The sequence below is a fragment of the Nylanderia fulva genome, unplaced genomic scaffold (assembly GCF_048542155.1).
Source record: "Nylanderia fulva isolate GAGA-0341 unplaced genomic scaffold, ASM4854215v1 Scaffold110, whole genome shotgun sequence".
Taxonomy (NCBI): Eukaryota; Metazoa; Arthropoda; class Insecta; order Hymenoptera; family Formicidae; genus Nylanderia; species Nylanderia fulva.
Genome location: NW_028189303.1, coordinates 269,700 through 285,844, shown reverse-complemented (window position 1 = coordinate 285,844; position 16,145 = coordinate 269,700). Strand labels below are relative to the sequence as shown.

The 16,145-nt window shown below is 31.6% G+C and overlaps 1 protein-coding gene across 4 annotated transcripts; it reads left to right on the top strand.

The window, feature by feature from the left end:
- The first annotated feature begins 589 nt into the window (after nucleotides 1-589).
- On the top strand, nucleotides 590-14,633 carry Pdzd8 (PDZ domain containing 8). Of its 4 annotated transcripts, none has more exons than XM_085488056.1 (10): nucleotides 590-920; nucleotides 1,339-1,992; nucleotides 2,075-2,267; nucleotides 2,375-2,637; nucleotides 3,409-4,471; nucleotides 6,168-6,430; nucleotides 6,813-7,016; nucleotides 9,005-9,154; nucleotides 10,269-10,451; nucleotides 11,601-14,633. In XM_085488056.1, the coding sequence occupies exons 2-10, from the start codon at nucleotides 1,597-1,599 to the stop codon at nucleotides 11,796-11,798; spliced, it is 2,913 nt and encodes a 970-aa protein (XP_085344182.1). In that variant the 5' UTR covers nucleotides 590-920; nucleotides 1,339-1,596; the 3' UTR covers nucleotides 11,799-14,633. The 4 variants fall into 4 exon arrangements, with proteins under 4 accessions (XP_085344182.1, XP_029169458.2, XP_085344186.1 ...); XM_029313625.2 differs by having other exon boundaries at nucleotides 1,276-1,992; XM_085488060.1 differs by lacking the exon at nucleotides 9,005-9,154 and having other exon boundaries at nucleotides 1,276-1,992.
- The last annotated feature ends 1,512 nt before the right edge of the window (nucleotides 14,634-16,145 follow it).

The window sequence follows — 16,145 nt, the reverse complement described above, 5'->3', positions numbered from 1 at the left end:
CATCTATATAATACATAATTTTTTGGCCATTATAATTGATAATAAATAAACATAAAAATTAATAATACTTTATTTTATAATTTAAAAATAATACGTTTAATTATATAGTTAATTATTTATAAAGAAATATATGGTATTTTAGAGATAAAAACAACTTAACTTAGGAAAAAAAGTTAATAAAAGTCAAAATAATAACTATATATATACTATATATATAGTTAAAGTTCAAAATTAATATATTTTAAATTAACTAAGCTAATTTAAAAGTTATTAACTTTTTTAACTTTTAACTATAATTAACTATACTTATTACCCGACAACCTTTACATATAATTTGATTTACATAAATTCCCACAATCATTGAAACTTAAATAACTTTAATAACTATTTATAATAATCTTCCTGCAAAATATGTATCTTTGAATTTAATTCGAATTTCTTTGCTTTTTAAATCGAAATCACGTTTTGTAATTCAAATTGACAAATGCGAGAGATAATTATAATTACAAAGGAAAAACTTTTTCGAACCGCTCGTCCGCGACGAGGGCGATTCTATCTGTTTGACAGCTGGCAGGAGTTTGACAGCTGACAGCTGTTCTCGCGGCGCTCGAAGATGGCCGCCAGGCGGGGAGATCGATAGACGAGCGATGCGGGGAATTGAATTTATCCCGCGTCTCCCCCACGGGACGTGACCTCGCGACCGTCGCCCGTGAATGTGAATGTGCCGTTCCACATCAACGCCGAGGAATCGTTGCTTCTGCGCGCGCACCTGAAGATATACCACTGTTCAGCTGATCGAGCGCGGACGACGACGATGGGTGAAAGTGTTCCGGATAGCCGTCGAGCTGCGAGGACGCGGGGCTGAGAGTCGACGCGATGCGCCGGGTCCGAGGAGGTCGGCCGCATCGACAGTTCCTAATGTAAATAGCTGGAAATTGTGCGAAATAGACGCGATAGAAGTACATTTTTTTTTTCCCAGAACAAGAGATTTTCTTTGCGAGTTTTTTTTCTTTTTGTTCTGTAATGAAAGCGAATTTTACTTCGCAGATCTCCCTTTTTAATTAATAATAATAATAATTAATATTATTGATAAAAATAATAATTCAGAATATTATTGAAATAATAATAATATACAATTTTTTTTGTATGAGTAAAAGTAATAACAATAAATTTCTATGCTGCAATTTAAAAAAAAAAAAATTTTTTTTTATATAATAAATATTTTTTTTATTTTGACAAAAATGTTATGCTATTTATGTCTCTTTCTGATTACAGCTCTCAGATTTCTTCCCTCGGACATACACTTTAACAATATTTTTTGCACAATTGCTCCCACAGCCTATTTCAGAGTTTACTGATGCTCAGGAAAGAGGGATTGGATGTTTGACATCTATCAAAGTATGCTTGTTTGAAAGAATCTTATTCATGAAGAGGAAGGATCGTCTCTTGGACAATTACATCTCTAATATGGACATTGAAAACTCTCTTTCATAAGTGCAACGTTCCTTACGCAATACTCTGTAATAAGTGCCACACTTAACATTCACTGTAGGAGAGAGAGGAGAGAAGAATACTCTCGACGGCAGTGAATCTAATATGGACAGTCTGCAACTGCTTCTGGTGGCTGTCGTTACATTCATCTGCGGTGTAATATGTACCTTGGCTCTGCAGTTTTACCTGTTCAAGAGGTATCTGGATTCGGGACCTCAGGCCACTCCGCCACAGAGGCAGCTACAGCATGGCAAGGCGCAGTTACCTAAGGAGCTGGTGGAGCAGCTGCAGGAAGAACGGGCGAACAGCAACAACAGCATGTCCCGTCAGGCGATGTCTCAGGGCAATGAGAATCTAGCTATAAACCTTACACTGCAGTTTCTCTTCAACGAGCTGCGAAATGCCGAACGAGTGCGTTTGTGGCTCTACAGGAAGTTGAACAACGAGTTCAAGGAGCTGTTGACACAGTCGACGACCGCCAAGCTGTTGGATAGCGTGAAGGTAAGATTGGAAGTGTTTAATTTCGATTTTGTAAATTGTAAATGACCAAGCAAATGGTGTCTTTAATAAACTCTTCTTGCAGTTGAGAGACTTGAATCTCGGCACGCAATTTCCGACGATAAAGGGCTTGGAAGTCGCCGACTCGAAGATCGACGCCGACACGGGTCTGCTGGAATCTCTGGACTTGGCCTTAGATTTACATTACTCAGGAAACTTTCAATTGTCTATAGATGTTAAGATGCTGCTCGGTAAAACAGCTTACATGGCATTACAAGGTATTATTACGCGTTTGAAGAATAAAAATAAGAAAAATAGGAGATATATAATTGTTATATTAATTTATATAATTATTATATAAATTTATTATTGTCGATTTTTGCAGTAAAACGTATCAGCGGTAAAGCTAGGCTGCAGTTTACTCGTGTACCGTATACACACTGGTCACTGAGTTTCTACTCGGATCCGATCTTGGAACTGGAAGTGCAGTCGCAGTTCCAAGGCCGTCAATTACAGCCGCAAATAATCTCGATCATTACCAGTCAGATTAGGAGAGCGGTGAAGCGAAAGCACACTCTACCTCGTTATAAAATGCGTTATAAGCCATTCTTCCGAAGATTGAACGACGAGGCTGTCGATCTCTCGGAGGTAAGAATCGTTTCTTTTATTTATTCAGCTTCAGTTTATTCGAATTTTTGTAATTTTAATTTCTCATTGTTGCGTTAATATAATGCTTTAATTTTGGTTTCGCACAATATTTATTTTATATCTTCACCTATGTACCTTTTATTTTCAAATGTACTGCGTATCTTCATATATATTAATATCTTTATTTATCTTCATATACTATCTTAATATTTTTATTAATATCTTCATATATATATACATTTCATATCTTCACATATCTACTTTATATCTTCTCATATGAATTTTATCTTCATATATTTGCACATATGTACTGTATATATCTTCATATATATTTATTTTTTTATATCTTCATATATCTTAACATATTTTCATATATATTCATATATGTATGTAAATTTTATATATTATTACATTATATATTTCACATCTTCACATATGAACGTTATATCTTCATATAGCTTTTTATATCTTTATATATGTATTTTTCACATATATTTACTTCACATTTGAATTTGATATCTACACATATGTACTGTATATTTTTATATATATTATATTAATAATATATCTTCATATGTATTAATATCTTTATATATCTTCACATACGTACTATATACATCTTCACATATCTTAATATTTTTATATATCTTCATATATATCCTCATATATATTAATATCTTTATACATTTCATATTTTTACATATATACTTTATATCTTCATATGTGCTTTATATTTTCACACATGTACTTAATATCTTCAATTTTTTCCAGGTCGCCAGTACCCAACTCACTCCAGGCTATTTAGAGGTTGTATTGTTAGAGATCAGCAGACTAAACCTCGCGCCTATCGCTTCCACCATCAATGAGGACATGTCGCAGGTGGAGGTATACTGCACCATGAGCGTGGACTCCATGCCCTGGGTATACTTGACGCAGTACAGCGGCGTTCCATACATGGTCCTGGACCTGATCATCAGCAAGACGGGCTCTCAACAGTTGGGTGTGGTGTTTAAGCAGGAAGTGGTGCCGGAGATCGGTCAGATGTGCGTTCTGGTGGAGACGATAGTGTCCGGCAGTCCGGCGGCAATCGCCGAGATGAAGAAAGGCGATATCCTGGTGGCGGTAGACGGCAAAAAGGTATCGAGCATGAACCAAGTGGCCAAGTTCGTCAAGACCGCCGTGCAGCGGCGCTTCATTATCCGAGTAGAGAGGCGGCACTCGAAGGCGGACTCGGAAAGGCAGCGGATGGACGGCGACAAAACATCCTTTGCCGAGCGAAAGGCGTCGAAGAGCGATTCCGTAGGCAGAATGGATAGCCCGTGCGCGGAGGACGCCGGAAAGATAAAGTTCGAGACGCAGATCAAGTTCTCCGACCTCCGGGACTCTGACAACGATCTCACGGATCCTCGATCGGACAACAGCAGGCTGTTCAAGAGACGAAAGAGCAGCATACAGACGGAGGAGATCGCGCAGACGCCCGACACGACGCCGTCCCGACGGATCTCCTTGATCTCCACGTCGTCGGCGTCGTCCAGCAACGTTCAGTTCTACCTGCCGGACGAGAGTAGCGCGACCAGCGTCGTCGATCTCTGCTACAACACCAAGGAGAAGCCGTACGCTTCTCTAATCGCCTTCGACGAGACCAAGAGCTTTCGGGTCGACTCCGAATTGCAGTACTTGAACGTGGGCGTGTGGGGTCGCGCGAGGGGAAGCGAGACGCCACCGAAATTATTAGGCTACATCAACGCGCCGATTAAATTGATTCTGGCCCAGTGCTGCACTTCCACGACCGGGCATTACCTGAAATGTCATGCCTTATTGCCGCCAGAAAGTGGTGAGATTCTCTATAGAATATATTCTTTTTCTTAAATTATATCTCCAATTAATTTTATATACATTTATAAGTTAAAATTCATTTTCTAATCAATATTTAGTGATAAACAATAGTTTTTATAAGTCTTCTTAAAAGAAATTTAGTAATTAATATGGAAGGATTTATCTAGATTTAAAAAAAAATTAATTTTTACATTTTATATCATAAAATAAATAAAATAAAATAATTAAAATTATTAAAATAAATTAAATAAACAAATAAAATAAATATAATAACAATATAATATAAATAATATATAATAAGTTAATTAAATTATTAAATCAGAAAGAAACGGCGTTATTTACTAACATCTACTAAAAGGCAAATGAAAAATATAGGATCGAAAGGGTCTGAATAGCTTAGTTGGTAAGAGCAGTCGCCCGGAAAGTGAAAGACGCGAGTTTGATTCCCGCTTCAGCGACTTTTCGGACCTATATTTTTCGCGCCTATTTCTCCATATGTAAGTTTCGAGATTAATTTATATATGGAACTTAGTGATCTCAAACCAAGAGATACAGTTCCGAATAATTAATTTTTCGTGCTTTGTCTCTGTTGGCCGATTTAAAAAACATCATATTTAAATGATTAAAATTATTTTATAAAATAAATATATAAATTAAATCAAATGAGAAATATTTTTATCGGCTCCCAATATTAAGAATAATATATGATATTTTAAATCGGCATAGAGCTCAAGTGCGAAAAATTAATTCTTCGGAACTGTATCTCTTGATTTGAGATTACTAAGTTTCATATTTAAATTAATCTCGAATTTACATATGGAGAAAATAGGCGATTTATAAATTAAATTAATTAAGGATTAATCTAAGGTTACTTATATTTTTTCAGGGTTGGGAAAGTTACTTTGTAAAAATAACTAGTTACAGTTATTTCATTGAAAAAGTAACTAGTTACAGTTATAAGTTACCGATTTTAAAAAATAACTCGTTACAGTTACATTCAAAAAGTAACGAGTCGTTATTTTTCAGTTACTTTTTAAAAATAATTATACATTATTTTAAATATAAGGAGCCCACATTTTATGCACAATCACGGTCAAATATTTAAAAATATTCTTGAATGTAATAATTGATCAATTTGCTTGCGACTTTGCGATTACCATCAATGTATGAATGACCTTTATATATAACAGTAACAATAGTTAGTAACTTACTAAATGGTAATCGCAAAGTCACAAGCAAATCGACCAATTATTACATTTCAGAATTTTTTTAAATACTTGACTGTGATTGATCGATCTTAATTATGTATTATATTATTTTATGTACACTAAATGAGAATTTTAGGTAAAAGATTAAATCATATGAAGATCCATGTGTTATCAAAATTTAATAACGGCTCGGCTACCATATTTGAACGATGCTTTTAGCGCATGTTTCCAAAAAAAGTAACTAATAAAGTAACTGTTAAAATGGTTACTAGTTACTAAAAAAAATGTAACCAAGTTACAGTTACAGATGGAGAAAAGTAACGAAGTTAAGTTATAGTTACCGAAAAAAAGTAACTGTAACTGTAACTTTGTTACAAGTAACTCGTTACTTCCCAACCCTGTATTTTTTGTATATTGAAGTTAAAAGAATTAAGTTAAAGTTTAAAAAAATTAATTTAAAGAATTAATCAGAATTTTCTTTTAAAGCTTCGTTAGCGGCATCCTACATAAAACTCCAGGGATATTCGGGATTTGATCCAACGCTGTGTTACGGCGATATCCTGCTGTCATACGTGTGGGAATCCTGTCGGCCGAGCAATCACACGATCAGCGATTCCGGGAAGAAGGATAATGCGGAAACTGCCAAAATACAACCGACTTCGAGCGACGAAGTCGCCGATAAAAAAATGCACGACTTTATCAGGACGCACTTTCATAGAGCTACGCACTGCGATTTCTGTACGAAAAAGGTACCCGGCTTTTAGAAAAAAATATGTCAATCGATAATTGTATTGTAACTTGTCGAAAATAGAGGTTTATATAAAATCAGGCGCATAATGCAGAAGATATCTATAATAGTTTACAAAACAATATTTTTTGTTTTAATTATTTTAAATCAGACAAGTGTTTCTTTGAATGCTGCAAGCTAGTTTTCACGAGCACATCAGGAAATAATTCAGATTTAGGAATAATGAGACACTATATATATTTATCTATAGTAGAATCTATCACAATAATTATTATTTATATTTATATTTATTTTATTATTTATATTGTTTATTTTATTATTTATATATATATTATATTTATTTTATTTTATTTTCCTCTTATTTTGGAGATTCTTCTGTGCAGATTTGGCTGAAGGACGCGGTGCAGTGTCGGGACTGCGGCATGGTTTGCCACAAGAAGTGCGAAACGCGCTGCCAGGTGTCCAGCACTTGTGGCGCCGAGAGCCTGGCAACCCTGGCGATGGAGGCGGACGAGCTCGAGTCCAACTCCCTCGGGGATATCTCGAACCCGGAGATCTCGCTCACCGGATGCGAAGATAACGTGCAGGTACTCAAGACGTAGAACCTTATAAGGCGTTTTGCCATTCGCGAAAATATAATCGGCATCGATTTTGAATCTCTCTGCTAGGACTTTTAGGTCACCGGCAGATTCCGATCGAGAGGAAAGAACGCGCTCTTGATCCTTCATACTAAAAATATCTTTAAACACACAATCGACACATAATTTTGACAAAGATTTGTTAAGGAAAATCGGATTCATATTTATCTAACAATGTGTAAATGAAAAGAAACATGCGTGTGAGTATGCGTGAATGTGTGTTTGTTTGTTGGTTTGTGTGCACTTATATTTTCAGAATTATTTTATTGCATAGTACAATGTTTTAAAATTAATACTAATATTTTTATTATAAAGTAGCAGTTATAGTATTAGCGCTCCTTTTTCTCTGAAAACCTTAATATCTCGAAGACTCGTTTAATTTTTTTAGAGAGAATTTATTTTATTAAATTTTTTAAATATTTATATATATATTTTATTACTTTTTTTAATATTGATAAATATTTTTTTAAAGAAAAATATATGATTTACCTTCTAGTCGAATTTTGCAAAAAGTGTGATAACTAAATTATTATTTTATATATTTATATTAATTATTTATATATGCTACGTGTTTTTTTTGCATTTATTTAACTGCAATATTAATATTAATTTTAATATAAACATATAATCGATTTAATCATCAACTATTTTTGCAAATTCTCCACTATCATGACTTATTGTCATTTTTTAGAAATTATATTTCGTTTTTCTTGTATTATAATTTAAATATTGTCAGTTTGCATCATCTACATTTTATTAATATAAATGAAAAAGGTATTTAAAAAATATATTTATGTATATTTTATAAATAATGAAATATAGGTAATATTTCATTATTTATACATACATATATATATATATATATATATATATATATATATATATATATTATAAGTAATGAAGTATACTTTATAAATAATACTATAGTTATATTATTATTATATTTTATGTAAAATTATTTATTTTATATATATATATATATATATATATATGTTTATATAATTAATTTAAATTCTCATTTTACACATTTTACATTTAATTTATATACTATTTTTATTTATTTATTGTTTTTATACACAGAGTTAAAGGTCAATCTTTTGTACAACATTGATCTCGATGACACATCATTTTAGCACTGAAAGAATTCACAAATAATTACCATTATTACATATCGGTGAAATGTAGAAGCGCTTGACGTATCACATATCGTGTGATTAAAGGATTGTATGAAAAATCTCTCACTCGCGCATCTCGAGAAAACACATCTACCTTCGTATTTTGTACATAGAAAGATTGCAGAGATTGTTAAGCGTGACTCACATCCTGTTGTTGGCAATAAAACGAATTGAACATACGCACGTCGGGGAGGTGAAGGTTTTTTTTGTACAAGCTTGCACCTTGACCTTGCCTTGGTTTTTTAGAACATATACCATTTATTACATACAAGTAGACAATTTATTACATACAATTAAACAAAAACGCCTCTGTTATCTCGGTGAAGTATACAATCTAGATTTTTCAATTTGAAAGTTATCTTCATATATATTTATTATAATTTTTTTTCCATTTTAATAGGGTATGTGCTTGTATTTCTAAATAATATTTAAAATAAATGACAGTAATAATTTTTGCACACGACATCCAGATTCTATACTTTATCGATGAAACAATAAAATAGCGCGACCATTTCGATTGTTTTATGAAAACTAATTAATTAAAATTATTATATTAATTAATAATTAATTGATTATATTATAATTAAATTTATTATATTAATAATTATTTAATTATATTATAATTAAATTTATTACATTAATAATTATTTAATTATATTATAATTAAATTTATTATATTAATTAATAATTAAAATTATAAAATTTTCAATGTGATATGTAAAAGGTATTAATCTATTTAAAATCCATTGGTCGATTAATCAGGGCGCAAGTATGATGGCCGTGAAGGCTAGTATAGCTAACACTCTGTTGGGCCTGAAGAAGGCCGGAAGTACCAGTTGTCTGGCCCCACCGGCTTCCAGTACTGGTCTGGCATCTCGAAGTCTTCCCCCAAGTCCCTGTGCATCCCGCAAGGTAGAATAATAACACGCATTTGTTGTCTCCGTCCAAAGCGGGGAGGGATCGTATGCGCTTGATTTTTGTCGATTTTTGGAAAAAAGAAATTTTTCTCTCTGACACGTATTTTTATAATAACCAAAATTTTAATATATGAATAAAATATACGAGAATATATATATTACAATCTGTTTATAAATTATTCTCTAATTAAATAATAATTATTATTTTTAATTAAAAATATGTTAATAATTTTTTTTGTAATTGACTTCTTGAGGAATATTTTGTATTTTTTTTTAAATTATATTCAGCTAATAATTTGCAACAAAATATTCTAGCAATAAATTAATACGTGCGATTTTATTTGATGAAAATAATTAAAGATTTTTTATTAGAGCGCAAATGAAACCTTCTCCGCTTGATTTTCTTCCACTACACCTACTCAAAAGGCATATAAAAAAAGAAAGGGCATATTTTTCAGAAAATACTTAATGTACTTGCAATTCCCATGCTTATACCTCTTTTACTTTACTTCAATAATTCCTTCATGTTTCTCAGTTATATGCCTTAAATTCGCCATTGAAGATACTCGTTAACTTGCACGCAAGAACGCAACATGGTAATAACAATTGATAACTGTGCGTAGAATATGACTTAGAATTTCAGATAATTTCCATCTAATTAATCATTACACGAATTAAAAAAATTATGATGTATCTAGACTCTAGTCCTTGCCGCGGCTATGTCAGATTGTGACGTCAGAGATCAGCAAGTGTGACGTCACAATTCCAACATGGTCGGCGAGGAGCCTTAAATAGAGATGTCCGCTGATTCTGAATTGATTTTTCTCGCTTGCCCAATTTTTTTCACACTGATGAAGATTTTCGCCGAAACACAATGCATCATGAGCACTGCATTGCATTGCAATTGCACTTTAACATTGGAAGCAGCAAGCATTATATATAGATGTAGATGAAGATCATTTGCGCATCATCGGTTCGGATCGCTTGATCATGTTTCTCACTTTTTGAATAACACATCGGGAGCAAAATAACATCGGGAGCAAAAGGATATCTATGTATAGATCGCGCCGCATTAATCGATTTTTCGATCGAATTGTTGAAACGTTTAGAGCTCATTGGCTGGAGGTCTGGGAATAAGTCCTGACCTCTTGGAGGGTGCTGAGCCAAGTGTTGCAGCTCCACTTGTGGCCGGCGATCTGGACGACGGTCTTATGTCAAGAGCCAGGGATACCGGCAAGTTCTTGTACAAGCACCTGGAGCCGCAGGAACGCGTCGAAAAGATCAATTTCATGGTAAGCGAATCAAACTTCTTTTATAAGTAGTGTTAAGGGGATGCTGGAGTGACGACCGAACTCCGATAGGTTAGCATCACACATATCTAAATATATGTACGTATACAACACATATGCGTGAAAACGTTTTTAATATATAACTTTTTTATTAGACTTACAATCTCACTTTTAAGTGTTTACTAATATTTCTTCATATTATTCTTACCGCGTATACTATATTTTATGCACAGACAAACTGCAAAACTTATTTATTAAATAAGTATTGTTACGAACTGACACAAAAGAAGTCAATACCAAAACTGTAATTGTTGATTTTTATATCATTTATATATGCAATCATAGCTAGCTCGGTCCGTTTTTATAACTATTTTAATCGTGGAAAAAGATTGATTGATCAGTATAATCAATAAAAAGATATATAAAAAAAACTAAATATTCGCATTCGGTCGGTAAAAACATATTTGCAGCATCCCTTTAAGATGGACTCGAGCATTCGCGTCTAGAGAAATTCATGGATTGCTTAATTCAGAATTGAAGAAGCCAAGAATTCAAGGATTTGTCCATTAAAATACCTATTCAGAAAATCAAGAACTGCAAAACTTATTTATTAAATAAGTATTGTTACGAACTGACACAAAAGAAGTCAATACCAAAACTGTAATTTTTGATTTTTATATCATTTATATATGCAATCATAGCTCGCTCGGTCCGTTTTTATAACTATTTTAATCGTGGAAAAGGATTTATTGATCAGTATAGTCAATAAAAAGATATATAAAGAAAACTAAATATTCGCATTCGGTCGGTAAAAACATATTTGCAGCATCCCCTTAAGATGGACTCGAGCATCCGCGTCTAGAGAAATTCATGGATTGTTTAATTCAGAATTGAAGAAGCCAAGAATTCAAGGATTTGTCCATTAAAATACCTATTCAGAAAATCAAGAACTCTCAAACAAATAATGTTAAGATGGATCGAGTATTCGCGAATGGTTCATTCTTTAGGTCTAGAATCCATGATTAGGATTATTGAATTCAGAATTGAAGAATTCAGAGAATCCTTGACTGAGGGATTTGGATAATCAGAAGAACTCTCAAACTTTCAAGATTATTTTAACATTAATAACTCGACGATGTGCATCTCTCACAGATGGGCAAATTGAAGAATGCGTTGGACGCCGAAACTACCTCGAGATTAGAGCTGTCCCATAATGCAGACAGCATGAAACTGATCGCGCAGAGCGATCTGCGAGTGCAGGCGTTGAGCGTGCTGCTTCTGCATTACTGTGCCGGCTTGCAACACGCGCAGGAGGCGATAGACCGACCGGAGACCGGCAAGGAGTCTTAACAAGAAGAACACGTTCGGCAGCTTTAAGATTCCTGGCACCTCCCCGACCATGTTGGAATTGTGACGTCAGAGGCGAGAAAACACACGCTAAAAGTTCTTAGATGCCATTTTGAAATAAAAAAATCCTTTTTCCTTTATAATCAATCAACAACTGTAAAATATAATATATAAAGTAATTGTTAATTGACTGTGAAAGGAGAAGAATAGTTTTTGAGGTATTTTAAAAGCGTGATAAAGCCATCTAAAGTAGTGTTTCAGCGAATTTTCAACGCGTGCTTTCTCACGTCACAATCTAACATGGTCGCGGCGAGGATCCAGGAGCCTAAAGGGAAGAAGAAATTTCCCGCGAGTAGAGAAAAAAATGTAGCGGTATTCTTGATAATGAAATAATATTGTGATTTCGCATTTTCTTTCTCTGCTGTAATGACTAGATAACGTATAAACACGACGATGCATCGATTTTTGAATGATGTTGATGTCATTTTTAATATTACATTTGTTATACTGTTACCAGACTGTTTGAGACACATTGCACAGAGAGATATTTGTATCATATGCACAGAATTATAGGGAACAAAGAAAACGATCCAACAGTATAGATAACATTCCATTGATGCAAAATTCCGGATCACAAATCTTGTATCTTGTACGTATATACTCTCTTTTCCCTTCTCTTTTTACTATATATTTACAATAGTACAATATTTTAGAAGAATACGTATATTAGTAGTATTATTACAACATTACGTAACGATACATTATTTTCCAAACTTTCGGATACTTATGTAACATTTATTAAACATGTAATGTCACATTGTACGAAGAAGTTTAAATATTTACGCCATAGCTGTTCCAAAATACGTTCAGTCAATATATATTAATCGAATTTTACCGCTATTTAAATGAGAGAGATAAGAGAATACGTGATAAGGAAATATAATCATCGATTTATTCGGTCAAGTGTGCATTGATAGCCAATTTTTGACGACAAATCGGATAAAATCGACACGGGAACAGATCTTCTCTTAAAATTTTAAATAAAGAGATATTATATTATTTTCTATATATATATTTCATGTACAAAATTTAACATTAATAATTGCAATTCGACTTTCACGCGTAACACTTTCGCGCTTTGCAGAATTAAACGAACTTCTGCCTATGTGTGTTACGCATATATATATATATCTAAATTTAAAAAATATATATATATATATATATATACATATACAGGGTGATTTATTTTAATCGCTCCAGGCAAATATTTCGAAAACTCTGAGGGACACGAAAAATGTTTCAAACAAAAGCTCTCGAGATAAGCTACATCTACAAGAATATGCAATAAAAAATAGATTCCATTTAAGAAATTGAAGGTGATTTTTACGTGACCTTCAAATAATTATACAAGATTAAACCAATGACACCATTTTATGTCCCCCTCGAAGTAAAAAACTTTAGTTGGACACATTTTTTCGTATTTCTTATAATTTTCAAAATATTGCCTTGGGCGATCAAAATAAATCACCCTGTATATGTATATATATATATATATTATTTGAATAAATACAATCTCGTGTACGTAAAGGCTTCTAGTAATTAATCCTTGTGTTGCAATTTGCATTGCATACGTAGCTGAATAAACAATACTCAGAGATATGAGGTATTGTTCACCAAGAGAAAACACCAAACTCGCGTTAAGATTAATATATTATTATATTATTATATTATTATACGTATACACACACAACACACACACGTACCCACATAATAAATGTCGTTTGCGAAAGAATCAATCGTCTAAAAAAAGTTTACTTTAAGCACGGTGCAATTTCTAACATAATAAAAGAAATTAATAATAATTTCAATACATATTAGATTCGTGAATATAAATGTAAGAAATACATTATTATAATATATGCAAATTTATCAAACGATCTGTAGATCAAAATATTGATCGGTCACGATTATAAAAATGGATATCAGATAGTTCAATGATGCATCGCCCCAAAATTTGTGCGATAATTTGTGAATTATTTTCTGCATTTTAATTTACGAAACATTTTATTATTTATTATGTCTATTTATATATAAAATATATACATATATTAATATCGGAATAAATATATATGTATATTACAAATAATAATTCTCAAATTGTGATTATACCAGAAAGAAAATGAGAAATTGGATGCCATAACTTTTGACATTTCTCAGTATATTTTATTTAATTTCGCGAACGGTGCCAAATGACTTAAATCACACGAACTCTACAAACATATCCTTGAATTGGAATAAACCGCGTACCAAATGATATTATAAACTATATATATGTTCGCGCATTAAAGAGGTAAATGGAAACGTATGGTTGTATAGGATGCTGAGGAAGCTGAAAAGATTTTTAGTGCTTTATTTATTAATTAATGTTAGAGGTGGTCATTCGATTTCTCGATTTGCCTAAAATGCCTTCGACTTAATTAATTAAGTCCGTCGAAGGCGGTCGGATAATCACTTCTAACTGCCAAATGCAAAAATGTGAATATATATATAAATTCTTCTGACTGTTGAACCTATAATCAAAGAATTTTACTGCTTTAGCCTACATCGGCGATATATCTCGACGATCAGAACTTTTATGAATTTTGACGAAGTAGCTTCGTATTATACATATATACATTATTATATAGCGAAATCCATCCATAAGCATTTCTATGTGGTTGTAATTTTAAGATATTGTGCGTATCGCGTATGCAAACTGATGTATTGTCGCTCATTGTTATTATATATAAAGTGGATATAGGTGAATATATATATATATATATATAGATTGTTAAACAAGCATCTTGCAACTATTTACAATACCTCTTATTATATTATGCTCTAAATACATTTAAGTATCATTATTAATTAATTCATAAATTTTTATTTATTTCTTATTTATTTTTATTAATTATTTTATTAACTTATTAATTTATTATTTGATTAAGTTTTATTAATTAATTAATGTTTATTCAATTAATATAATTAACTTATTAACTAAATAATTCTGATTTTAATACAATTTTTCATACATATAGGAGGTATAAATGAATGAGTTTAGAAATGTTTAATTATCATAATTTTTAATGTTAAAAATGATTTAAAATTAAAAAATTACTCTTTAAATCAATAAATTTTTAAAAAATTTAGAAATAATTTTTGAAAAAAAATTTTTTTTAATTTTATTAATATAATTATAATTGAAGATGTTTTTACTGTGAACATTTTGTATGAAACATTTTTTGCTATCTTGAAAGTTTCCAAGATTTATCAAAAAAAGTCGAAAACTAGTCTATTCTTCTATGAAAGATTCTTAAAGTTATTTTTAGCATTAACTAAATATTTATAAATTTATTATTTTATTCTCTCTTCATGTACGCAGTTACATTAAAACCAGAATTTTCAAGTCTTGTTTTTAACTTTTCACACTAAACAATATATTTTCTATACTAAATATCAGGATTGGATAAGTTAATAATTTTTTTAAACTATAAGGTAAGTTAAAATTAGTTGCTTATAAAATTAATTTAGATAAATTAAAAGTTGCATAAACAAAAAATTAATTCAGTTAAAGTTAAGTTACAATTAAATTAATTGATGACAAATAAACATAAAAATTAATAATACTTTAATTTAAAAATATTACGTTTATAACCAGGGTGTCGAGCGGTCTTGGAAATCCTTAAAATCCTGGAATTGTCCTTGATTTTTTTTTATGTCCTGAAAATCCTGGAATAATGTGTATTTTTTTCATTATATCCTGAATTTTTCTTACTTATCCTTGAAAATGTTAATGTTTGTATAAAAATATTTTTACAGGAATTTTCAATGCAGATATCTATACTTTTCTCTTAATCTCAATCGCGATTTGTACCCTTTCTTTTGGTAGACGTTCATAATATTGATAGAGATGTCTATGAGACGATGTACGCGCCAAAGACAAAGCATATGCGCGCGATGATACTCAGTTCAAAGTTGCCAAAAGGCGGGTGTACAAAAGTACCAAAGTTTAAGTTAATTTAATTATTTAATTAAATCTTAAATAAAAAGAGAATATATATATATATATATATATATAATTTATGTTTTTGTTTCTAATCAACTTTCATATGCTTTTAATTAATAAAAAAATTCCTGGAAAAAAATACTTTTTTGTCCTGGAAATCCTGGAAATGTCTTTGAATTTCTTAACCTTGTTTCGCTAGACACCCTGATAACTTATAAAAAATAAATAATATAGTATTCAGAGATAAAAACAATTTAACTTAGGAAAAAAGTTAATAAGTTTAAGGTCACAAATAATTAGTTAAA